Source organism: Mirounga leonina, unplaced genomic scaffold (genome assembly GCF_011800145.1).
Source record: "Mirounga leonina isolate KUSES-001 unplaced genomic scaffold, KU_Mleo_1.0 Mir_171, whole genome shotgun sequence".
NCBI classification, from domain to species: Eukaryota; Metazoa; Chordata; class Mammalia; order Carnivora; family Phocidae; genus Mirounga; species Mirounga leonina.
The window spans coordinates 5,885,393-5,911,234 of record NW_023270436.1 but is presented as its reverse complement, the minus strand read 5'-3'; the positions used below and the strand labels follow the sequence as shown (position 1 = coordinate 5,911,234).

Below are 25,842 nucleotides of genomic sequence, written 5' to 3'. Positions count from 1 at the left end.
CCCTGTGTGTGCATGTCTGTCTCTGCATCCACATTTCCCCTTTTTATAATAAGGACACCAGTTGTATTGGCTTAAGACCTACCTCAATGACCTCATTTTAACTTGATGACTTCTGAAAAGACCCTGTTTCCAAGTGAGGTCACATTTTGAGGTCTTGGGGACTTCAACATCTCTTTTTGGGGGCAACACAACCCCTAGCAGATGGGTGGTTGGATTACAGGGGTCTGGCTCTCAGAATAGGGGCCCAGGGCGGAGATGTCAATTTTAGCATCACTGGCGTGTGGTTCCCCAAGCCTTGGGGATGGATGGAAGCATCTGGGGGGAGAGTTCGAGAAATCAGGTGAGCCCAGGACTGGGTTCAGGGAGAAGAGGCGGAGTGAGCCAGAGGCTGAGATGGTAGGAGGAGAACCTGGAGCGAGTTCCTGTATTTCTTGCAGACTACACGGCTATGATCTAATTACAGCAGAAGGACGTGAAGCATCATCAGCAAAGGGGAAGAGGTACACGGGGGGGATGTCTGGGGAAACAGGCACAGGCTTCCAGAACCCTCTTGCAGGGCAGTCACACAGGACACGTTTAAGTCCTTTCCCTCTGATTGTGACACCCCATGTGAAGGGTCGTCTCCCAGGGAAGCCCATTAGGGATTCAGCACCCAGGGGGTTCACTGGGGGCTGGTCATGTAGGCACCTGCTGCCTGGCATGACCAAGATTCCAGATTTCCAGAGGGGAAGCAGGTGGTCAGCATAGACCACACTGTTTGTAGGTGAGCCACTTGGATGGATGAACGGTGGTGGGAACCCTCCCCAAGTCCAAGTTCCCGGACGCCGGCCAGGGGCCAACCCTGTACGCAGGCCTTTGTAAGGAGTGCAGCCCCAGGCCTGCTGTGTCAGCTTCGTTCTGTATGGGAACCTATCAGATATTAAATAAGAATGCGTGGTACTAATTTGAAATGGCATAGATATAGTTAAGACAATACCCCACCTAGCGAAAATCTGGCTGCTTTCTTGTCATCAGGGGGCTCTCTCAGCACCTTCCCATTTACTTCATTATTCCAGAATTCTCATTAGGCCTGAACTGCTGTGTTGATTCCTGGCCTCTCCCACATCACGCTTTCTCATTTGTCTCTGAAACCTGTCCCTTCCCTCGCATCCCCTTTACCATCCATCAGAGCCAGACCCTCATCATGTCTGACCTCGACTCTTCACACACATCCCTACCTTGATCAACTCAAACCCTGCCGTCCGAGCACATCACCAGCTCCCTTTCTCGGACGCTTTCGGTGCTCTGGGTCTCCACAGACTGACTTCTATTTCTGCAGCCCGAGTTCCTCTGCCCTCCTTCTGTGCCGTCCTGCCTCTGCTTCTTGCCCATGCTGTTCGTCCTGCCTGCCACACTCTCTCTCTGCCGCTCTCTTTAGCGGCCTCCGTGGTTGCACATGATGGAAACTCAACTCCGATTGGCTTACAGGAAATTAAAGAGAAATGGGGCAGTCAGTATTGATTCACAAGACTGAAAAAGTCCCGGGGCATGGTTGGATTCAGGGGCTCGAAAGAGATCAGTCACTAATTCGTCTCTCCCCCGCCCTGTCTTGGCATTACCATTGTTCTCTTGTCTTCGCATTTTTGAATTTTCCCAAAGTAACTAAAAAACAAAACAACAACAACAAAAAACCCACAAATGGATACTAGGAGCTCCAGGCTTGCATGCTCTTTGCTCAGCCTGGGTGAACGAGACTCTCTTTCCCAGATGTTGCGGCCGGAGTCCCCAACAGGGCTCTGATCGGCTGGCTCGGATCACATGCCCACCTCTGAGCCCATCCCTTCGGCGGTCGGCGCAGGGGTTCTGATGGGGCAGACCACCCAAACCACAGGCAGGCGTAGAGTGGAGAAGTGATTCTCCTCCAGTCTAGTGCAAGTTCCCTGATTTTGGCTCCTGTGCGGCGCAGGGTCCCCCTCCCCTGAGAAGCCTCCTCCACGGCGGCAGCTTCGAGGCTCCTGAGCGCCCGGGGTGTCTGCAGGCCGGGCTACGCACAGCGCATTTAGCACACGCTTCCTCGGATTGGCATCGGACTTTGCACATGTGGGTTTCAGGCTCGTGAACAGGCGGGGACGTGTCAGCCCCATTTTCCGTATCTGTAAACCAGCCCCTTGCAGGGCTGGGGTGTATTTCTGTGAAGGCTGAGAGTGTTGCGGGGGGCCTCACTTAACAGCACCCCACGCGGTCTAGGCTGTTTATTTTCTGAAGGCCTTACCCCCGGCAGCAGTTTCTCACTGACGACATCAGCGGTTCTCCTGGGCTCTCCTCTCCGAGGCTGGTTGGCAGCACCCTCGGCCTCTACCTGCTCCCTGCCATTAGCCCCAACACACCCATCAGCTGGGGCAACGAAACATGTCTCCGGACGTTGCCAATGTCTCTTAGGGGGCACACTTGTCCCTGGTTGGGTACCCCCGCTCTGACGCTCACGATCACCCTCCCAGGTAAGCGGGAAGCATTTATTCCTCCCATTTCGCCAATGAGGAGATTGAGGCTCAAAGGGATTGACACACGGCGTGTGAGCCTCAGGGCTCAGAGTCAGGGCCCAACCCTGCTCCTTGGCCTTGGCATCCTCCGCTCCTCCAGGGATGCTGTGCTTCTGTCATTTCGGGGCCTAGAGAAATGATGACCCCGGGGCTGAAAAACCCAACGTGTCTTTGTTTTCCAGGTATCGTGCCGGCGCTTTTCCCAGAAGAGGAGAAGGAGACGATCCTCAGTCAGATCGGACCAGAAGCCCTGAAGCAAGGGACGGGCCTGGCCAAGGAGTCCGTGTGGCAGTACTTCGTGAACAAGAGCGCAAACAACCTGCACATCGTCCTGGGCATGTCGCCGGTCGGGGACACCCTGAGGACCCGGTGCAGGAATTTCCCAGGTGCCCCTGAGCTGAGCATGCACAGCCATTCCCGCTCCCCCTCCCACCCCCCCGGCAGGGCGTTCCCGGCAAAGCAAAACATGGCCTGGGCCCTGGGCTGGAATGTGGGCCCCGCTCTGCCCCTCACAATGGCCAGCAGGCTCTCGGGCTGGGCGCTGTCTTCCCACACCAGGAAATGCTCCTTGGCCCCGGTGTGCGGCCCGTAGTGAGCTCTCTGCTCTCCTCTGTTTGGACCGTCCTGCCAGCCTCGCAGAAGGTGCAGTCCTAGACCTCTAGAGCAGAGGTGGTGAAGTGGGGGGTGATTTTACTGGGCCCCTCTCAGGGACATTTGTCAATGCCTGGAGACATTTTCGCTTGTCGCATTGGGTGTGTCAGGGAGCGTGCTACCGACATCCAGTTGATAGAGGCCAGGGTGCTGCTGGACGTTCCACGCTGCTCAGACAGTCCTGCCGCAGAGGACCATGCGGCCCAATGTCAGTCACGCTGAGGTTGAGAAACTCTGCTTTGGGTGAATTAGCCTTGGACACGTCTAGCTCTTTCACCAATGTGCTGGGTGCTGAAGAGCGTGTCACTGTCCTCGAGCGTCTTAGGGTTGCAGACTGATCATCTCTTTTGTCTCTCCTTCTCAAGGTCTTGTAAATAACACTGGTATTGATTGGTTCATGCCCTGGCCTTCTCAAGCCTTGCACGCGGTCGCTAAGTCATTTTTAGGTACGTGACCGCTAATGGGGGGGCCGTGTTAATGGTATAACAAAATAACTTGTTATTGCTTTTCTGACTTGGAATTTTGGTCCAGTAGATCCCTTCACCATTCACCCCCATGGCCGTGAATGGTTTTGAAGTTTGTCAGTGTGTTTTTGGCTTATACTGTGTTTTAATCTAAAGATTTCAGGGGGCTGGGGGTGCCTAGGTGGCTCAGTCAGTTCAGTGTCTGACTCTTAATTTTGGCTCAGGTCATGATCTCAGGGTCCTGGGCTCTGAGCCCTCCATTGGGCTCCATGCTCAGTAGGGAGTCTGCTTGAGATTCTCTCGCTCCCTCTCCCCATCTCCCTGCTTGTGTGTGCTCTCTCTCTCTCTCTCTCAATAAATCTTTTTTTTTTTTTTTAAAGATTTTATTTATTCATTTGAGACATAGAGATAGAGAGCGAGCATGAGTAGGGAGATGGGCAGAGGCAGAGGGAGAAGCGGGCTTGGATCCTGATGCGGGGCTCGATCCCAGGACCCTGGGATCATGACCTGAGCTGAAGGCAGCTGCTTAACCATCTGAGCCACCCAGGCGCCCCTAAATAAATAAATCTTTAAAAAATAAAGGGATTTCAGGGGACTTACAAGGACAATTTAAGATAAAACTGACCAGTTATCATCCGAAGCAGGGACTGACACATCATGGCCTTTGGGCCAAATGTGGCCAATGGCTTGTTTTGGTAAACAAAATGTGATTGGGGCACTGACTCATTTGTCAACGAACATGATGTCTATGGCTGCTTTTAAACTTCAGACTGCAGGGTTGAGGAATTATAGCAGAGACCATAAGGCCCACGAGGGCCGAATATTTACTGTTTAGCTCTTTACAGTAGAAGTGTGCCTGATCCCTGACTCAAAGGATGCCCAAAGGACCTTTTAGTAGGCCAATTGATTATCAGTCAGCGCTGAATTTGCTCAGAAGTTTCAAACACTTAAGTCCTTGGTTATTAATTTTAATCTTCGAAATAAGAAAGGAAGTTCTTCATCTTTAGGGAAAAGCTTCATCTTTAGGGAAAAGCTTTCTTTATCTGGACCTAACTTGAGCAGATTCACGGCAAATGACACTGGGTGGCCTTGTCAATAGTTTCTACCTTCTACATATGTGTTCAGTAAATAAATCATTTGTCCCTTTACACAGGGAGCACTCATAATTTGAATCAACACGCAGGGGCTAAGAAAATGGCTCTGTACTGACAATATGCCTTGGGGATCAGCAGACTTTTTCTGTAAAGGACCAGATGGTAAATATTTTCGGCCTCGTGGGTCATGCAGGCTCGGTTGCAACTACTCATGTCTGCCACTGAATCACAAAGGCAGCCGCGGATAGTACGTACGTGAGCCTGCGTGGCTGTGTTCCCATCAAACTGTCTACAAAACCAGGTGGTGGGACGCATGTGTCCTGCGTGGTCACCCGATCCAGGTGTGCCTCAGCTTCCGTAGGCACGTGAGCCATTCCCGTGTGTTAGCAGCACTGAGGTTTGCTTTCAGTATTCAGTGGCTCCGTGTCATAAACAACACCACGCCGAATTCGCTTAGAATTTTTTTTTTCTTGGAACAGATTCCCTGGCGTTGGGCTAACTGTGCCCCAAAGTATGGATATTTGCACCGTGGGCTGTGGAGTGCTGGCCCCTTGTATAATTCAAGATCAAACCCGCAGCATCCGGCTGAATGGTTACTTTTGGTCAATCTTCTCTTCCTTCATTTTAGTTGAAGGCACATTCCGTGTTGAGTATGTTGTGCTGTCTGTTAGGTGGTCCAACAGATGTGATCTGAGCACTGGAAGTGATGATTGATTGTTTCAACAGATGTAGAGGAAGGCCCACTTTGTGCCCACTGTGCGCTGGGCACAAGGGATCCAGCAGGGACACTGGGTGTGTTTCCCTCCTGAAACCCCGAGCCCCCTCCGCGGACAGTGGCACAGCCAGCCCCGGAGACAGACCTTCTACCCGCAGGGAAAGAGGAATTGCCAGAGCATGGATCGGTCCCGTGGCCCAGAAGAGCCACCAACCAAGTGATAGCTGCTTTTTTCCTTTCTCTAGTGAACATTTTTCTAGCACCTTTTTCTTGTGCTAAAACATCTATAACATAAAATTTGCCATTTTAGCCATTTTTAGGAGTCGAGCTCGCGGCATTAAGCACATTCACATTCTTGTGGAGCCGCCACCACCATCCAGCTCCAGACCTCCTTCCATCTGGTAAAACTGAAACTGTCCCCATGAAACACGAACTTCCCGTACCCCCCGCCCCAACCCCCCACGCTGTAACCTCTCATCTACTTTCTGTCTTTGAATTTGCCTATTCTAGAGACTTAATACGAAGTCAAATCATGTAACATTTGTCCTTTCATGCCTGGCTTCTTGTACTCAGCATGTTCTTGAGCTTCATCTGTGTTGTGTCACGGGGCAGAGTTTCCTTTCTTCCATCGTGTGGATGGACCGCATTCTGTTTATCTGGGTATCTGTTGACGGACACTGGGTCCCTTCTGCTTTTGGCTGTCGTGAGCAGCGCAGCTATGAGCATTGGCCTGCAAGAGTCTGCCTGACGTTTTTAGGTCTTTTTGGGTCCATGCCTCGGAGCGGAATTGCTGGGTCATATAGGAATCCCGTGTTTAACTCTTTGGGAAGCTGCTCTTTCCCATCATCTCAGAGGCATTTTTCCCATTCTTTTCTCTTCAGGGACTAATCCGATGATCCCGGTGGAAAACACAGATAGTGTGGTGGAGCACGTTGTTTTGGTCCATAAATCCGTGGGTGAATTCAGCAAACAATTTCTACAGAAATTGAGACGTAGCAACTATGTAACCCCCAAAAACTACCTGGACTTTATTAACACGTATTCAAAACTGCTGGATGAGAAAACTCAGTATAACATAGGTAAGACGGGGGGATGGGGTAGGGAACGAGAGAGGATCCAAGTGCTGACCTTGTCTTTAAGCAGGTGCTTTATTAGCAAGCGCAGGTGTACTCAGGATTGAGGCCAAGTACAGCATGTTCTGGATTTTACTTCTCAGAGCGATTCTTCTGGATGGGAGAGGCCTGGCATGCTCGTATTTTTATTCGCTTTCTGGGTTCCCTGGGGCCATTTGCTGAAGCAGAGCCGCAGTGTTGGATCATGCCCTTTGGAGCTCTGCATTTTCGCTGCCTAGAGATAGGGTCTGATGGCCACAACATGCTCTGTCGGGAAATGCTTTTGAAAAAATGCTCTGGCTGTTGGCCAAGTGAAACGCTGTTTTCAGAAATACATTTATTTCGGCCGATGCGGTCCCAGCATGGTGGTAGAGGTACTGAATGGTGCCTGACGTCTCATGAAGATGACTTTTTCGGTTGAGCCCCAGTGGGACGGATCACAGTGAGACCCCTGGAATGCTTGCCCCAGGCGTGTGGGGAACAGCACCCACCCTTGTGACGAACACAGCTTCTCTCTTTCCGTAGCTCAGTGCAAGCGTCTGGAGGGGGGGCTGGACAAGCTGAAGGAGGCCACCATCCAGCTGGACGAGCTGAACCAGAAGCTGGCTGTGCAGAAGGTCGTGCTGGCGGAGAAGTCGGCCGCCTGTGAGGCCCTGCTGGAGGAGATCGCCACCAACACGGCCATAGGTGAGTGTGGGGCCAGCTTGAGGGGCAGGGGCTCCCCCAGACAGGACAGGGCTCCCCTGGGGGACATCCTCGAGAAGCCACTTGTCAGCCTGCCGTTTTTCTCCTGAGCATGACGAGCATTCCTACGTGTGGGGCTTCTTGGGCCCCTCCGGTGGGTTCCCCGCTGTGCTGAGCTCACCTGCAGTCACTCCAGCCCTCCTTCAATGCGGTTCTGCTCCAGGTCCACCTCCTCTGTGATACTTGCCCCGCGGGCCCCTCTTCTCGGCACCCCGACAGTGCTGACGGTCTCCGCTCTGCTTCTCAGTTCCGACGGTTTCACGGCTGTGACCTCGCTTCCTTCTTCCCATGTGTTTGTCTTCCTGTCGCTCCAGCCAGAATCCCTCCCTGGGCCAGGATCCTTCAGTGTCAGGGCCCGTACATGCTTTCACCGTACAGATGCTCCGTCAACGCTTGCTTGTTGACTATGGACAGGACTCCCTAGAGGACGCTGCACTGGAAAATCCGAGGGCATCCAGCCTCTGTTTAGCAGGTGCCTGCTGTCTGGGTTCCCTGGGGCCATTTGCTGAAGCAGAGCCGCAGGAACTTTAGCAGGGCCCCCGGGCCCGCAGGATGGTGATGCACCAAACTGGTTATGAGCATGGCTGTGATGCTCAAGTCCTTGGGCTCCTGTCCCACCTGGGGCCTGCGGACAAGGGACAGTACATTTGTTTCCTAGAGCTGCCCAAACAAATGACCACAGCTGGGGGCCTTCAAACAACAGAAGTTGACTCTCTCACCATTCCGGAGACCAGAGTCTAAAGTCAAGGTGTCAGCAGGGCCGTGCTCCCTCCAAAGGCTCTAGCGGAGGATCCCTCCTTGCCTCTTCCAGCCTCTGGCATTTGCTGGCAGTCCTTGGCTTTTAGGTTCATCTCAGTGCCTGGGGCCAATGGTACATTACCTTCTTCCCTCTATGTCTCTGTGTCCTCACGTGGTCTTCTTATAAGGACATAAGCCATTGGGTTTAGGACCCGCCCTAACCCAGTATGACCTCACACGAACTCATCAGATGTCCAAAGACCCTCTTTCCAAATAAGATCGCATTCTGGGGTTGTGGGTAGACGCGGACTGTGGGGAACACTAGTCAACCCAGTACACCTACTGTGAGCTGAGCTCTGTGCTAAGCATTGGGGTTACAGCCCTTGGGGAGATGCCTACATTCTAGTGACTGGAACCAATCAATGAGCCAATAATTAGGTGAAATGCTAGATTTCCATCAGTGTCATGAAGCAAATAGAGCAGTGAGGTCCAGAGTGACAGAAGGGGCAGGCCACCTTAGGAGGGGTGGCTTTCCAGCAGGGCCTGAACAAACCTAGGAGATGGTGATGAGAAGCAGAGAGCTTTCAGTGAGCCAGAAAGACAGGAAGGGCAGCCCTGGTGTCCTCAGCTCACACTGGCCAAGCGGGGTTGGGGGCCGTCCAGTGGATGGAGTGGTGGGACTTGGGTGGGCCAGTCAGAGTGAGAGTAGCGGTCCTGGGGTTGGAGACCCCGTGCCCGGTGAGGACTTCTCTTCTAGCAGGAACACCCAAGGCCGCCCTATTGGCCCGAGCTCGTTAGATCCCCCTGTCAGCCCAGCACCCACCTTGGAGGGCTCTCTGCTGCTTTGTGTCAGTGGTCGTGGTCTCTCCTCTCCACGCCCAGAAGCTTCACTGACCTGCCCCTCCCCCCACAGCCGAGGAAAAGAAGAAGCTCGCAGAAGAAAAAGCCATGGAGATAGAAGAACAAAACAAGATCATCGCAGTGGAGAAGGCTGAGGCCGAGATGGCCCTCGCTGAGGTCATGCCCATCCTAGAGGCCGCCAAGCTGGAGCTGCAGAAGCTGGACAAATCGGACGTGACCGAGATCAGGTAACCGATGGCGGTCTCCACGTGTGCCTGGCCGCCCACGGCACTCCTCAGAACACTTACATCCTGGCAGTTAGGCGCGGAGCTACGTCATGTGCCGGCCACTGGGCTGAGCGCTGTCCAAGGCGGGTTCTGTCATTCCTGTTATGATCCTCATTTGCGAGGAGGAAGGTGGGGCCCAGGGCGGTGAGGTGGCTCGCCCCAGGTCCCTCCCGGGGCCAGGACGTAGCAGGGCCTGTTGACTTTGGGCCCAGGCTGTCTCACAGAGGGGACTGAGTTCCAGAGCTTAGTAAGCCAGTGTTCCCCACAGGAAACCCCACATCAGTGTCTGCCCTAAACTGCAGTAGGGCACCCGAAGCAGGGGGCCAGCGCCCTGCTAAAAATAGCGTGACAGAGATGTGCCACGAGCTGCGAGTGGAGAGGGGGTGCTCTGGGGCGGGGGGAGAATGGCTCCTTGCTGTGACTCCCAGGCATTTGGCAAACAATCTATAAAATGACTGCATCTCCCACAACCAGAGGACTTCCAGGAAAAGGGCCTGGTGTGGAGCCGGCGGGGGAGCTTTCTCCCCGTGTTGTGTGGTCTGACCCTGGGGCGCCGTTAATGGATCTCACTGGTAAATTTAGCACCAAGACCAAAGCCAGGAAGGAGCGCTGCCGTCTGCCTAGCTCCCCCCACTCCTCCCCCCTGTGACCCTCAGCCCCTCAGCTCTCCCTGTCACATCCTCATTGTCAGAAGGGGTTTGGTCCTTCTGGCCCCACAGTCCGGGCTCATGAGAGAGAGACTCCTGTTTCCAGGTCAGTGGATGACTTTCCATCTTGGGCTCCCAGCAGAACGAGGCTTGTTCTCTGCTTCTCGCTCTTCCTGAGGGCTGAGTGGCCTTCCTTTGTTACGGCTGTGCCCTTGTTGTTTGCTCATTAGTGAAACATGGGGATTTGAACTGAATGTCCAGCTCGTTCCAGGGCAGGGGACCCAAGCAATTCTTGGGAGGTCATCTGCAGATGCTGCTGCTGTTGGCAAGAAGTCGTTCTTTCAGTTTTGCGAAGCGTGGTTGAATGAAGGTATAAGGATGAACGTTTTAAAGTCACAACCGTACGTGTCAGACATTCAGACCGAGGTGCCGGAACAAAGCAGACATGCATAGCGAGCTGCGCTGTAGGACAGACCATCGGCAAAGGCTTTTAGGTTCATCTCAGTTTATGTTTCAAGGGAAATAGCCAGTCACCAGTTACACAAATTTTGGGCACCATTCCCAGTTCAGCAGCATAAAAATACTGTAAGAGCAGAGAGCTGGGGAGGAGTTTTGAAGGGGATTTATTTGGAGAGAAGGGGGTTTGAAGGGGATTTATTTGGAGAGAAGGGGGTGTGAGTCCCCCCATCAGCCCAAGGGGGGAGAGGCGAGATGGGGCATCTGCAGAACTAAATGGAGAGCTCGCTATGTGTCCCCCACAGTGAGTGAGGGTTGCCTGCATCATGTTTGAGACAGGTGTGAGACGGGGGCTCAGCTCATTCCTGAGAAAGTGGAAATGGCCTATGACCTAAAAGAAATAATTTTAAAAATGTGATTATTGGAGTAGATTATATGTTCATCCACGGCTCTGCCTCTTATGGGCTGTGTGACCTTTGGCAAGTCCCCTAACCTCTCTGTGCTGCAGTTTCTTCATTTGTGACATGTGGATGATGATAACTGTCCCCATGGCATCAGGGCTGTTGGGAGGATGGACTGAACTATTACATGAAGAGCTCTCAGGACTGGGTTGATCATGAAGTCGGTGCCAAGTGAGCATGAGCTAGGATCATGGCTCCGACTTAAAAATGACATGTGAAAGCCCCTCCCACCTGCCCCGTCAGCTCAGTTCCCCTTCCCCCACACAACAGATACCCACTGCCGTTTAGTTCTCACATATCCACCCGGAGTTTTTATGTTCAAGGCCACCACATATACATGCGCCTCTTCAGTTCCTGACTGTAGATTCTGAAGGTCTGTAGTAGAACAAGGGATACCTGAGTGTTCTTTTTTCCTCCTGTTTTTTGGTGTGTAAATGGTCTTATACTGTACACATTTTCCTATATCTTGGCTGCTCCGGTGAACAATGCATTTTGGAGATTTGTTGCATGTTGCTATATGATGAACTTCCCCGTTGCCCTGTAAGGCTGTGCCATCGTCTACTTCGCCAGCCCCAACTTATGAATCTTTAGCTTGTTGCCAGTCTTTTGCCTTTACACACTGCGTGACGAAGAACAACCCGGACCATACTTCATTGTGCAGCTGGGCAAGTCCCCTGGAAGGATACATTTCCAGAAGTGGAATTGCCGAGTCCAAGGGTGTGTGCATTTATAATGTCTCTAGCTGCTGTTTAATGCTGTCCCTGGGGGATGAACAAATTTACACGCCACTGACAATCCACGTGAGTGCCTGCTTTTTCATAGCCTTGCCAATAGAGAGCATTATTACACATTTGAATTTTTGCTCATTTTGTGGATGAAAAATGGTATTTATGTAGTCTTAATGTGCATTTCCCTTATTGCAAGTGAGGTTGGCCTTTTTTTCATATGTGAAAAATGTGTGTAAGGGTCGTGTGTATTTCCTTTTCTGTGAACCGGTCATATGCTTTGCCCATTTATCTGTTAAATTGTTATTGTTGGGTTTTTTTTTTTCTTATGCATTTCCAGTGGATTTTTATGTGATAGGGAGATCAGTTTTTTAACCATGTGAGTTGCAGATATTTTCCCCAGTGGTTCATTGGCCATTTGAGTTTGCTTGTGAGGTTTGTGTTTGCTGTGTGTAAGATTTTTGTTTTTATATGGCATACTTTAGCGATATTTTATTTTGTGGCTTTTGGATGTCATGTCATACTTAAATGGCCTTAAAACTGCAAGATTGTAAAACACCTTCCCCATGATTTCTTCCCATACTTTTACAGTTTAATTCTGTACAGTTAAATATTTGATCTTTTGGGTTTTCCTGGGGTTCAGTGTGAGTTTGGATCCAATTTTATTTTTTCCAGATGACTATAATCTGGCTTCTTTTAGGTTGTTTGGATGAAGTGTGGTGAGCTAGCACTGACATCTTGACGATTTCATAATCCTTTGATTCTTTAAATAGCACTTTGTTTCTGTAATGCTCAGTCCTCTTTGTAAAAATCATCAGATGTTAAGGCGGGAAGATTAGGAGTCATAAAGATCAGAAGTGGATGATCCTCTATAGTATAAAAGGCTCTCTTTGTTACTAGCTTGCGATTTGACTTTTCTTCCTTCCATTCACTGGGTAGTCTTTGGGTGCCTAGCACCCACGCATCCTGCGCTGGCACTGGGGCTGAGCAGCAATGAGCCAGGCAGACAAGGCCTTCACTGCATTCAGCTGACACTCTCAGGAAGGCACGGGCATTCATGCAGGAATCCCACATGTACAGTAACATCACCCAAGAAGTTCGGATGGGAAGGTCTTTGCTGCCATGACTGTGGATAATGGGGAACCTCACCTAGTCTGGGGGTAGGTAGTCAGGGAAGGTATTCCCCAGGAAGTGACATTTACTTTTTTAAAGGTTTATTTGAGAGGTGGGAGAGGGGCAGAGGCAGAGGGAGAGAGAAACCCAAGCTGACTCCACACTGAGTGTGGAGCCCAGTGTGAGGCTCTCTCCCACCACCCTGAGATCACGACCTGAGCCAAAACCAAGAATTGGATGCTTAACTGACTGCATCATCCAGACGCATCCTCCACCCCCTGGAAGTGACATTTAAACTGAGATGTGACCAGAGAGTAGGGATCCACCAGCTGTAGGATAGAGGCTAGAGGGGGACCCTCTCTGAGGCTGGAAGGAGCTTGGGCCAAGGGAAAAGCAGAGACAGTCGGAGTGTCTGGGTTATTAGAGTGAGGAAGGTAGGGAGTGGGGCTTGTGATGATTCTTCCCCTCCAGGGAGGGCAGCGTATCATCATCATCACCATCTCACTCTCTCTCACCTGAGTTTCTTTTGTGATAGGAGAAAGGGAATGAAACAAAAATGTTTCTTTTTCCCAGACTGACAACCTCAGGATTTCCTAACACCTCAGCAATACGTTCTGTATAACGAACATGGTTCCAGGTACTAGTTTGTAAGCTAATAGCAGAGAACTTCACTTTCATAGACTCACAGGGTTTTGGAGTGGGAAGGTCTGGTTCTGCCTCCCCGTTTTACACGTGGGAAATTTGAGAACCCTGAATAGTTTATAACTTGCCCATGGGCTCAGAACCCTTCTCTGAGGCTGGGGTTCTTTCTGCCTTATATCTGAAAACATGTCACTAATTCTTTCCTCCTCTGATTATTCAAAGGTCAGTGGCCTGGGCCTGAAGGAAACCTTTAAAAAAAAAGCAGTTGACAGCATGGTCGGCTTTCGTAAACGCCTAATGCCAGTGTAAACTGAACCTTTCCCCGGTGACTCAGGACCATTGCTTTAATCATTGGGCTTTGTGCTGGAGTCATTGCCCTGGCTTGTCCTTATACCGCGTGGCTCCTTCTCTCCTCTCCTGTCCGCAGGCGAGTGGGTGGGGGTCCTGGGGCCAGGATGGCTGGGCCGTTTGCCCAGTAGAGACAGTCTCCATGCTGCCGTGCTGGTCAGGTTGTTCTCACTCTCTCGCCCCTCCCGCCCCCCGCCCTCCTGCTTGCCTCTGGGTTGCTCTGGCCTCCTGCTGGAATGGCTGGGCTCCCACCTCACTCCCCCCTAGGCTGCCCTATGCCCTTCAGGGGCTGCTGTCATCTCTCCCTCTTCTCTCTTTTCCTTCCTTCCCTTCACCTCTTCTTCATCGTGTTCCTGCTGCTTCTGGCTCTCTTTGGGGGTCTGGTGTCTGCAGGACTCGCGTGGCGTTTAGAGACTTTGTGCGGCAACAGGCGGCCAAGCACCCCCCGCCCCCCGGGTACAGTTAACGTGCCACCCGTTCCTTCTCGGGCATGTCCTGGTGCTGTTGTGCTGACTCCCATCCCCTGGGGTCTCAGTGCCCTGGAGGGTGAGGGCACCGGACATCAGAGTGTTGGGAGCAGCAGAGTGACGGTGCGGTCTCCTCGAAGACAAAGGAAACGGGTAAGGGGTGACACAGCCTTGAAGGAGCCCAGGGTGTGGGGACCCCGGATCCCACAGGCTGTGTGAACACAGGCAGGCCATCCAAACACTCTGAGCCCCATCTCTTCATCCAGTGAACGGAAAATAGGACGATGATGAAGAGGAGGAGGAGGATGGCAGTATGCGAGCGGCAGCGCGACGGAGTCTGAGGAACCACCCAAGGTGTAATTAGACACAGATTCTCAGGCTCCACCCTGACCTACTGACTCAGATGCTTGGGGTGGCCTGGGTTTGCATTTTAATGATACCTGCCCCCATGATTCTGATGCCAGTTGCATTCCAGGAGCCCGATCTGGCCCCTGATGGCTGAGACCAGTCCTGGCCCTGGGAGAAGCCCACCGGAGGAGCCCAACTCCATGTTGGGATATGGCTTCCTTTGCCTCCATGCGGTGTCACTGCTAAGAAATGACTCTGGGGCGCCTGGGTGGCTCAGTTGGTTAAGCGGCTGCCTTCGGCTCAGGTCATGATCCTGGAGTCCCGGGATCGAGTCCTGCATCGGGCTCCCTGCTCAGCGGGGGGTCTGCTTCTCCCTCTGACCCTCCTCCCTCTCATGCTCTCTGTCTCTCATTCTCTCTCTCAAAAAAAAAAAAAAAAAATGACTCTGGGTTGAGCCGTTTTTTCTGGAACTTTCTCTAAACTCTCATTTAGGCTAGATCCTGGCCACATCCTGGGTCTGATTCATGCGTGTTTCTGTTTCTCACCAGGTCATTCGCTAAGCCCCCCAAACAGGTGCAGACGGTGTGTGAGTGCATCCTCATCATGAAAGGGTACAAAGAACTCAACTGGAAAACTGCCAAGGGCATGATGTCTGACTCAAATTTCCTGAGGTCTCTGATGGAGATTGATTTTGATTCAATCACCCCAAGCCAGGTGAAAAATATCAGAGGTGCGTACAGACAGATGCAGGAATAGCCAAGGTTGATCTCAGTTTGGCAACTCAGGCTTTGAGAGCAGGGACGGAGAGCACAGAGGGGGCTTGTCACAGGCCGACCTTCCTGTTGTGGTCAGTTGTCACTGTGGCCTTTTGGATAGAATAGGCCAAATGATCATTCCCAGAGGAAGAATAGGAGATTGAGGCACTGTTGTGTGAAATGGAAAGGCTGGGTGCTAGATGGGCAGTAGAAGCCCATGCCCTCTGAACGTTCGACAGCAATCACTCTGGTGTTTCCCCTTAGGATATAGGACCTTCTTATGGAACCCAGCCTGGACTTAGGTCTTCCGTCCATCTTGTCCATCAGGCATGGTGGTGCAAGAGGTGGTCTAACCGTGACTTCTCCCCTTGCACCTTTTGCCAGTATAAAGTCTTCTATAGGTCCCTGGGAGATAGGTGAGGAGGGGCTGGCACCACCCACAGCCAGCCTCCCCATCTTCAGTTATAGAATGCCGGCATTCCCTTTGAGCCTGATGCCTGACCTGCCTAGATGCTTAGCCAGTGGGAATGAGGTTTTAGTCTTTGCCAAAGGCCATTCAAGTTTAGTGTCACTGTTTTCCTTCATGTTTTGTTCAAAACGTTATTATCAAGTGCTCTTTCTCAGCCACTCAGAAAAAACTAAATGAAACACAAAGGATGACAACAACTGCAAAAACCTAAGGACCTCTCTTTACCCGAATATTGACTGGATGGGTTTCCATTCATGTGAAATTACTCCTGGGGTAAGGGTGCGGGTAGAGGTGATGGTGAGCCATCATGGCCTATGAATTCCAGCTAGCTACCTGCTCTGAGCCACTTTGGTGCACAGTTGAGGGTCCCCACGGACACCTTGGACACAAGAGGTGCCTGGATCATAGGATGTCCTGGGTGGCAGTAACCTGTGTCCCTCACTCACATCTTAAGCATCCACCTACATAAAACTCATTTAGTGACACTTGTCCATCGGCAATTTATTTCCCATTTTGTTTTCCCAAGATGAAGCTTGTCAATCATCAAAATCATTCCATCTTTGACCCCTAGGCCTCTTGAAGACTCTCAATACCACAACTGAAGAAATGGAAGCTGTGAGCAAAGCAGGCTTGGGGATGCTGAAGTTTGTTGAAGCTGTGATGGGCTACTGTGACGTTTTTAGAGAAATCAAGCCCAAAAGAGAAAAGGTATTGTCCATCTGTAAGACCTAAATAGAGCTGCCAAGGGAGCAATCTGGAGTCGGAATGAATATGTCCACAGCTTTGATGGACAAATGTGAGCAAGGTTCCGATTTTCCATCACATAAACATTTCCCCCCCTCCACTGCTAATACATGATAACCCTGAATTATATCACTCTCATCTAGACAGTGTGAATGAACTGACAGAACCAAAGTCTGGAAGATTTTCAAATTTTGTGTGGAAAGAGTAGGATAAATGGGTAAAAATCATCCTCTATAACTCAAGCAGGCCTCTTTGCCTCGGTGCTACTGACATTTGGGGCTGGACCATTCTCTGTAGGATGTGTAATAGCATCCCTGGCCTCCACCCACTGGATGCCATTGTCCCTACCCCCAAGATGTGACAACCAAAATGTCTCCAGACATTGCCATCTGTCCTGGCGTGGGAGGCAATATCGGCCCCAGCTGAGAACCACTGGGTCAGAGTAACCTGTAGAACACACAATACAAAGAGAGTTATTAGGCTGATTTGATCATTTTGAGACCTATTTTGACACTGCTTTATCACTCAGAATTTTGTTACTCAGAAAACTCAGGACCAGGTGGAAGACCAGCATTGTTTTCGATGCATTCTTTTGAGTTTTTGACTTAGAACCACAGTATCATTTTGCTGTGACCTCAGTACACATGGAAATGAAGCCATCGGCTAACTTGGATGCAGGAGAGCTTTTTTACCAAAAAAAAAAAAAGAGCTTTTGCAGCAAATGGTAGAAGAGATGACTAAGAAGGAGCCACGTACCTCAGCAGGGCATACGGTAGCCCCAAAGAGTAGGAACAACATTAGAAATGTGGTGTGGACTTAAGCCCCGGGGTGAGAGACTCTTTTCATCCCTGCCCCACTACGGTCCCTTTCCCCACCGTTCTGTGCCTTGTCTTCACTTAGGTGGCCAGGCTGGAGCGGAACTTTTACCTCACTAAACGCGAGCTAGAAAGGATCCAGAATGAGTTGGCAGCGATCCAGAGGGAACTGGAAGCCCTGGGGGCCAAATACGAGGCGGCCATTCTGGAAAAGCAAATGCTGCAGGAAGAAGCCGAAATCATGGAGAGGCGGCTGATCGCTGCGGACAAGCTCATCTCAGGCCTGGGGTCTGAGAACATCAGGTCAGCGGCTGAGGAACCCCTCCGATGAGAGGTCCGAGTGAGACTCCGTGTTCTGTCAGTGAACGTCAGCAACCGAATTTCTTACCATGTCGTCTTTCCGCCACGCCGCGTTTTTATCTGGAAACCGCGTGGGAAAGTTCTGATTTCGCTATTATCGTGTTTAGGGTGGCTAAGGCCATTTTACACATTCTTGCGGTTTATTAATTATTAAGGGTGAAGGAGGCAGTGCAGCTGTGGGGACAGGGAGGCACCAGGGGCCTCTGGCAAGGTGCTGTGTGTTCTGGAAATGTTTACTTCCTAGTGACCTTTAACCCTGAGCGCGTCCTGGGTGGGTCTGGAGGAGGGGTCCGCCTCTGTGGCTGGACAGATGTCTTCTAGGGTCTCTTCCGACCTAGCACGTAGGGCTGTCCAATGCCTAGGGGCAAGGCCGTTTGGCCATAGCTGGTCCACTGGACATGAGAGAAGTTTCTAATCTGGCGCCTATAAAAGTAATATGGAAAACACTAGAAAATACTGTTTGCTCATGGGAAACAAACCATTTTCAGTATTTCTAAAACCTAGAAGACTTGGGCCGCTTAGCGGAAGGGGCCAAATAAAACATCTACTCCATTTTATCTTCGGTAGAAGGTAGAATTTTGTCACCAAGCAGGACCAGAGCTCCTGAGTTCTGCTGGGCATGTCTGCAAGTTGCTGATTAAAGCATTCAGAAACAATGTGATTACTACTTAATAAATAGCTTTGAGACTAGATGCTTCACATTTCTCCAGCCCTGTAGATGCTGGGTTCTACTGAGCCCTGCAATTGAACAAGGTCTTCCAAAACACTGGGCTCGTTAGGGTGGGAAGTTGCAAAATGACCTGGCAATCTTTGTTTCTAAAAGAAGGGACTATCTTCAACGAAGTTTCCTTCTGGCTAGCCCCATTAGCAGTGTGTCAGGGTGGTTCTTCTAGAATGTTCCTTTTGATTGTGCCAGAAGATAACGGCTTACTGCAGCCCCCATCTCCTGCACCAGGTGGCTGAACGACCTGGATGAGCTGATGCACCGGCGGGTGAAGCTGCTGGGGGACTGCCTGCTTTGCGCGGCTTTCCTGAGCTATGAGGGCGCGTTCACGTGGGAGTTCCGTGACCAGATGGTCAACCAAGTTTGGCAGAATGATCTCCTGGAGCGGGAGATTCCCCTGAGCCAGCCTTTCCGGTTAGAAAACCTGCTCACAGATGATGTTGAGATCAGCAGGTGTGTGCAACCCTGAGCCCAGAGGATGAGGGGGCCTTGTGGGGGGCGGGGGGGTGTGGTGCGTGGTCCACGTGGGCATCACCCTGGCAGGGGAGAGCGAGGGGTGCAGCCGACCTGATTGCACAGAAATGGCATGTTGAGCTGCAAATCCAGCTTCCCCGACCCTGAGGAGTGTTGAGCAGCTTGGGGGTTGGTAGATTGTTCTGGAAGGCCAATCCTACCACTCTTAGCACTCAGTCACAACTTGACAAGAAAAACAGACTTCCCTGTCACTGTCCCTTCCAGGTGGGGATCCCAGGGACTGCCCCCCGATGAGCTCTCGGTTCAGAATGGCATCCTTACCACCCGGGCCAGCCGCTTCCCCCTCTGCATCGACCCCCAGCAGCAGGCCCTCAACTGGATAAAGAGAAAAGAGGAGAAAAATAACCTGCGGGTATGGCCCGCTCCTCCCTGGGTGTCCTCTGCCCTCACTCACTGCCTGCTCTCGGGGCACAGCCTGTCTCTCCCACCGTCTCTACCTGGCAGTGCTGGGCCCCTGGCAATGCCCTGCTGAAAACGTCCTGTCCGCCCCTGGGCGGAGCCCTCCCCCTCCCGGCGTGCCCACCCTGTTGAGTCCTTGAGGGCAGCATGACCTGCCCTGGGCTTTGCTTTCTGACCCTTGTGTTGCTTCTCAGCTGTGAGCGGCTTGAAGCTGGACATCGTGCTTCCCTTATCTTTGTGTCCCCCTACCTGCACCGTGCTTGGTGGCCTGAGACGCTCAGTCATTTTTTTCTTTTGGAATGGAGGAAGGATATCTCAATATCTTCTGGTTGAGATGTAATTCACATACTGTAAAATCCACCCATTTAACGCATACAACTAAATGGTTTTTAGTGTATTATATGCAGAGTTGTATAACAATCACCAGAATCAGGTTTTACCACCCCAAAAAGCAATGCTGTGTGCTTTAGCCGTCGCCGCCCCCCCAACCATCCTTCCATTTCCCCCCTCCCTGTCTCCTAGCAACCACTAATGTATTTTATAGATTCGCCTCCTCTGGACATTTCACATAAATGGAATCATGCACTATGTGGCCTTTGTGTCTGGCTCCTCTCACTCGGCATCATGTTTGCAAGGCTCACCCGGGTTGTAGCAGGTGTCCGCGCTTCCTTCCTCTTTGTAGCTGAATCGTAGTCCATTGTGGGGATGGATCACATTCTACCATCCATTTATCCATTGATGGGCATTCAGATGATTTCTACTTTTTGGCTATTATGAATAATGCTGCTGTGAACACTCACATGCACTTTTTTTTTTTTTTTTTGGTGGGCATATGTGTTCAATTTCGCTGGGTGAAATTGCTGGGGCCCAATCACTTTTTGCTGAACTAGTTCACAAACTCATGATTCTCAGTTCTGCTTTTTCCTTATTTTTTTTTTTTTTCGAATCCTTGCTCCCAAGTATGTACCTGCTGTTGGGGGGCAGGGTCTGCCTCTAAAATATACATAGACAGTGAGACAAATGTTATTAATGCTGAGATGGTTCTCAACTCCACCCCCCCCACCCCCAGCCTGCCAGGGGCCTGAGATGGCCCATCCTGCAAGTCGTAATGAGACTCTGTCATGATTACTTCGGGCTGCTCAGAGCCTGAACCTAACAGGTTTCTGGCTTCCATGGGTCTCATGCTTTGCTTCTCTCCCTCATTCTTTCTCCCCTTTGGCTCCCTCTGAGGCTCCGGCATGCCCACTCCCTGTTCCAGAAGCGCTCTCCTCGTATGTTTGCTGAGCGCACAGCACCCCTGTCTTCCAGGTGGCTTCCTTTAATGACCCTGACTTCCTGAAGCAGCTGGAGATGTCCATAAAGTATGGGACTCCTTTCCTGTTCCATGACGTGGATGAGTACATTGATCCTGTGATTGATAACGTCTTAGAGAAAAATATCAAAGTCGTCCAAGGACGGCAATTCATCATACTGGGAGATAAGGAAGTGGATTACGATTCAAATTTCAGACTGTACCTAAACACCAAGCTGGCCAATCCCAGATACACCCCGTCTGTGTTTGGGAAGGCCATGGTCATCAACTACACGGGTGAGGATCTACACAAGCTCAGTGGCAAATTGGGGTGGTTACCACAGAGACCACAGTGGGAGTTCAGGGCTTTCGTGGGGTGCCCGCTGACCCCAGGTCATGCTCTCGGGGTCACATCTTCATCGGTCGGTTCTTCTTGATGAAGGTTGGGCGCCCCCTTGGGAGGCAGGGAGATGCGTGTCTGGGGAATGCTGAGTCTGGACCATAGGGCTCGGATACCCACACTTGGAGTGGGGTGAGACCCCCATTCTGCTGGGGCAGGAAGTTATTCTGTGTTGGTGATTTAAATATGTGGCAGGATTTTGCATTTCCCACCCCCCCCTTCCTCCCAACTGAATTCTGTTAGGAGCTGAGTGCCATTTCTCACGTTTTCTAGGGTTGTCCTCCAGCTGTGCTTTCAACTCGGGCTCCCCGATCTGTGGGAGCCTCTGCACTCTTGTCGCTCACCACTCTGTGGAGGAGCATCTCCACGTTGTTCTGACCGGTGGCTTTAGAGTAACGGCAGGAGCGAGTCCTCGAGTTCCCGAAATGCTGGCTCAGATGCACCCTCCGCTTGCCCACGCCAGGCACAAGCGTGCAGCAGGTGAGGAGACGTGGGGTGCCCAGCGGTGACAGCCTCCCCTTGCTCCCACAGTCACACTGAAAGGCCTCGAGGACCAGCTGCTGAGCGTGCTAGTGGCCTCCGAGAGGCGAGAGCTGGAGGAGCAGCGGGAGCACCTCATCCAGGAGACGAGTGAGAACAAGAACCTGCTGAAGGATTTGGAAGACTCCCTCCTTCGGGAACTGGCGACCTCCACGGGGAACATGCTGGACAACGTGGAGCTGGTGCAGACCCTGGAGGAGACCAAATCCAAGGCCACGGAGGTATCAGCTGCATGGAAAGTGCATTGCACTGGGAGGGGGCGGGGTGGTTCCTTTGGAGCTGGTACCAGTTCCCTTATCTGCTCAAGGAGAAGACTGGACTCGGGGATCTCAGGGCCTCATTCCCGCATCTTAGAAGCTGAGGTGTTGGCTCCAAATCTGCTGGCTTCAGATTTGGGCTCTTAGTCACCTGAGGGTTTGCCTGATGAGAACAGGCCACCTCTATTGGGGTGTGCTATGGGGAGGGGAGCCCTAGAGGTGTTCCCAGGGACCCTTGTGCATCAGGTCGGCCTCTTTGAGTTAAGAGTGATAGAAAACCCAGCTCTACTTGGCTTAAGTCAAAAGGGAAATTATTAGCTTAGAATACAGAAAGTCCAGGGATGGCTTCAGGCAGGGCTGGATTCAGGACTCTAAGCATATCACCAGGACCCAGTTTCTCTCCATTTCTGGGCTGGGCCTTTTGTTGGGGTGGCTTCATTCTCTGCCTCCCCATGAGTCAAGTTCCCCTCATGGTCACCAGGTGGGTATGTCCTCATGCCCCCTCAGGTTCAGGTCCAAAGGGAAGAGTGAGAATTGTTACCTGTCCCTATCATGAAGGTCCCGAGAGTCACTTCAGCCAGATGTCCACCCCAAGCCGATCCCATGGCCGGGGATGCTGTGTATAGACTGGCTGGGCCTGGGTCACACGCTCCTCTCCTGGGATTGGGGTGGACCCCACATATGGGAAGAGAGGGGGGAAGTTGGAGTGTCTAAGTTGAAGTCAGGGACTGTTATTAGAAGGACGGGGCACAGGTGCTAGGGAGTCTGGCCAACAAACATCTGGCAAGAGGGTAGGTGCTCTGCAAACCCCAGCAAGCATTGCACAGACTTCTTTGCTGCTCCCTCCCACTCTTGCTCTCTGTATTCCTTACTTTCTTGCCCATTTCCTAAGTCATCCTGGTGACGGTGTCAGTCTCCCTGTTTCCACGGTGATACACACCTTCTCTTTAGGTATCAGAGAAGCTCAAACTGGCGGAGAAGACAGCCCTGGACATCGACAGGCTGCGGGATGGCTACCGGCCAGCCGCCAGGCGGGGAGCCATCCTGTTCTTCGTGCTGTCCGAGATGGCCCTGGTCAATGCCATGTACCAGTACTCCCTCATCGCCTTCCTGGAGGTCTTTGGCTTGTCACTTAAGAAGTCCCTGCCTGATTCCATTCTCATGAAGCGATTACGGAACATTATGGACACGCTGACCTTTAACATCTATAACTATGGTTGCACGGGTGAGCACCCCTCTGCTCTGTGTGTGTGTCCAGATCTCTTCTGTGGAGGATGTGAGGCAGAGGGGATCAGGGCCCACCCTAACAGCCTCGGTTTACCTTCGTTCCCTCTTTAAAGGCCCCCACTCCCAACACAGTCACATTCGGAGGCACTGGGGGTCAGAGCTTCAACATATGGATTTGGGGGGGGACACAATTCAGCCCATTCCAGGTGGGCAGGAAAAAGGTTGAGGACTGTTGTCCCTACAGGGCTCGCTTACTTCTTGCAGCGCACAGAAGCTAGAATTCAAGTCACAGATGTTGACTTACAGTTTTCCCCCCAAGAACACATTTCTTATGTTGTTGTTTTTTATTTTAAAGAAGAAGAACTTTAGTATTCAGCATCCCCCATCACTAACAGATCTGTTGGTGGAATGTGCTTGCTCTGCAGTGGAGGTTGGCAAACCGTGACCAGCAGGCCAGGTCTGGCCCCCTGCCTGCTTGTATAAATAATGTGCTGTTGGAACCCGGCAGGGCCATTTGTCTATAGTCGTCTGTGGTTGCTTCCCCGCTGCAGCGGTGGATGAGTAATTATGGAGACAGCCTGTAACGTCGGAAATATTTCCTATCTAGCCTTTTACAGGGAGCTTGCTAACGCCTCTCCTAGATGACGCCAGACAAGAGCTCACACTTAGGGTTAGGCAAACGACCCGTGTTCCATCGAGAAGGTGGCTCTGGCCTTCTATCGCGGTCCTCCAGCCGCCTTTGGACCCCGCTCTGCTCTCCCAGGCAGGTGCGGTGGGTGCGGCAGGCAGGGCCGCTGTGGACATGCACGAGTGAGCGGGACTGCAGGCTGGCTCCTGGGCTCCCTGCGCAGACCAGGCCCGCGCTGTGTGGGCTCAGCCGCGGACATCCAGGGGTGGAGGGGTGGGGGTGCTGGGCGCCACCGAGATGTCCGGCCGTTCAGTTCATTTCTCTTACGTTTAAGCTTGTCGTGTGTAGGAAACTCCACTTTGAAAGCAAATTTACCTCATCAGTGCCCGTCTGATGTTTCCCTCCAGGGTTGTTTGAGAGACACAAGTTACTCTTCTCTTTCAATATGACGATCAAGATAGAACAAGCAGAAGGCAGAGTCCCCCAGGAAGAATTAGATTTCTTCTTAAAAGGTGATGAACGTGCCTCCTTTCATTCTTCCCCACTTCCTTGACCCCCCCTCCTCCCCGTTGCACACACATGGAGGTTCGTTAAAACAAACCAGAGTATTACCAAACTTCTCCTTAGAACTTGGCTTCCAGCAGCACAATTAAAAAAAAAAAAAAAGTTTATTTGAGAGAGAGAGAGAGAGAGCGAGCAAAAGCAGGGGGAGCCACAGAGGGAGAGGGAGAAGCAGGCTCCCCGCTGAGCAGGGAGCCCAATGCAGGGCTTGGTCCCAGGACCCTGGGATCATGACCTGAGCTGAAGGCAGACGCTTAACCGACTGAGCCCCCCACCCGCCCCCACCGCCCCGGGCACCGTCCAACAGCACTGCTTTACTAAATATTTCAGTTGACAATTGCAACCTCCGAAGTGGTTCTGGTCTGGCCCAGAGCAGCGGGGTCTCTGCCCACAGGCTGCCCTGAGGCCGGAGGCCACGCTGAGCTGCCTGGGTGGGGTCCCCAACAGTGACAAAGTGAGCCTACGTGTCCTTCTCCGTCCATCCCCTCTGGAGACGCGGGTCTCTCCTCAGAGTGGGAGAAGTCGAAGGCCCGACTACTCACTCCTCCCGGCACGTTGCTGCTGGCTGTTTACTTTCCATCTTCTGTTGTGATTAGGAAACATTTCCTTGGAGAAGAGCCAACGAAAAAAGCCCTGTGCATGGTTGTCTGACCAGGGCTGGGAAGATATCATGCTTTTATCCGAAATGTTCTCAGACAACTTTGGGAATCTTCCTGATGATGTGGAGAAACACGTGGCAGTCTGGCAGGAGGTGAGACCATGTTCTCTCTCCCCTCCTTCCCTTCCCTCCATGTTGGTGGGCTTGAGATTTCAACCGTAGCCTTACTCCTTGTGACCCGAGTGACCCGTTCAGAGTGGAGTCAGCTCCCTCCAACACCCTTGATGGAATTCTCCTTTATGTGGGTCAGCTGGTGTGTGGGAGAACCGTCCATCTGTCTGTCCATCCGTCCATCCACCCATCCATCCATCCGAGAAATGGGCACTTGCCATGGGACTCAACAGTGAAAAAAACTCAGCCCCTCCCTTCCTGAAATTCGTCGTTTTTTGGGGGGCGGGGGAGGTAGAAAATGACACATCTGACTAGAAGTGACTTGGAGGTTCATACTCGTATAGGTTTCATTCCTTTATAAAGCGACTTTTGGGAGCTTCGTATAGAAATGGGGGCCTATATCGTTCCCAAGTTGATGCCACCATGAATGTTCTTTTCCTAGTGGTATGACCTGGACTCACTCGAGCAGTTTCCATTTCCCTTGGGTTACGATAACAACATCACCCCTTTCCAGAAGTTGCTTATTTTGCGCTGTTTCCGTGTGGATCGGGTGTATCGGGCAGTGACCGACTACGTGACTGAAACAATGGGAGAGAAGTAAGTGTGTTACAGAGTTTGCTTGGCCCTTCTGTGGGCTCGTCCCCGCCCGCCCGCACCCCGGACTCGCAGACAGCGGTGGCCACCCAACTTTGGCAGTGTTAGTCACTCTAGTTCTGTGCTATTCGGGAGAGGTTCAGTGGGAGTCACATGTGTCAAGTTTTCTAGTAGCCGCGTTCAGGAAGAAATGGATGAAGTTAATTTTAATTACATTTTATTTAACTCAGCACATTAAAATATCATTTCAACATGTAGTCAATGCAAACATTATGGAAATATTTATTTAGTATTAAGTCTTCAAAGTCCCGTGTGATTCAGCCTTACCGCACAGCTCGGTTTGCACTGGCCACACTCGCAGTGCTCAGTGGCCAGCGCGCCGAATGCCTTCCGTATTGGACAGC

At 51.7% G+C, this 25,842-nt stretch overlaps 1 protein-coding gene across 1 annotated transcript in view; it reads left to right on the top strand.

The window, feature by feature from the left end:
• The window catches only part of DNAH10 (dynein axonemal heavy chain 10), a 131,530-nt gene that overhangs the window by 97,650 nt on the left and 8,038 nt on the right, over window positions 1-25,842 (top strand). Inside the window, exons 53-68 of the mRNA XM_035016704.1 lie at window positions 2,702-2,905; window positions 3,536-3,616; window positions 6,325-6,522; window positions 7,081-7,242; window positions 8,951-9,125; window positions 14,920-15,101; window positions 16,167-16,303; window positions 17,240-17,457; window positions 18,470-18,691; window positions 18,977-19,124; window positions 20,480-20,759; window positions 21,394-21,623; window positions 22,611-22,884; window positions 23,922-24,026; window positions 24,672-24,826; window positions 25,287-25,441. Of these exons, the coding sequence (XP_034872595.1) occupies window positions 2,702-2,905; window positions 3,536-3,616; window positions 6,325-6,522; window positions 7,081-7,242; window positions 8,951-9,125; window positions 14,920-15,101; window positions 16,167-16,303; window positions 17,240-17,457; window positions 18,470-18,691; window positions 18,977-19,124; window positions 20,480-20,759; window positions 21,394-21,623; window positions 22,611-22,884; window positions 23,922-24,026; window positions 24,672-24,826; window positions 25,287-25,441 (2,926 nt within the window). The remainder of the gene's footprint in view (window positions 1-2,701; window positions 2,906-3,535; window positions 3,617-6,324; window positions 6,523-7,080; window positions 7,243-8,950; window positions 9,126-14,919; window positions 15,102-16,166; window positions 16,304-17,239; window positions 17,458-18,469; window positions 18,692-18,976; window positions 19,125-20,479; window positions 20,760-21,393; window positions 21,624-22,610; window positions 22,885-23,921; window positions 24,027-24,671; window positions 24,827-25,286; window positions 25,442-25,842) is intronic.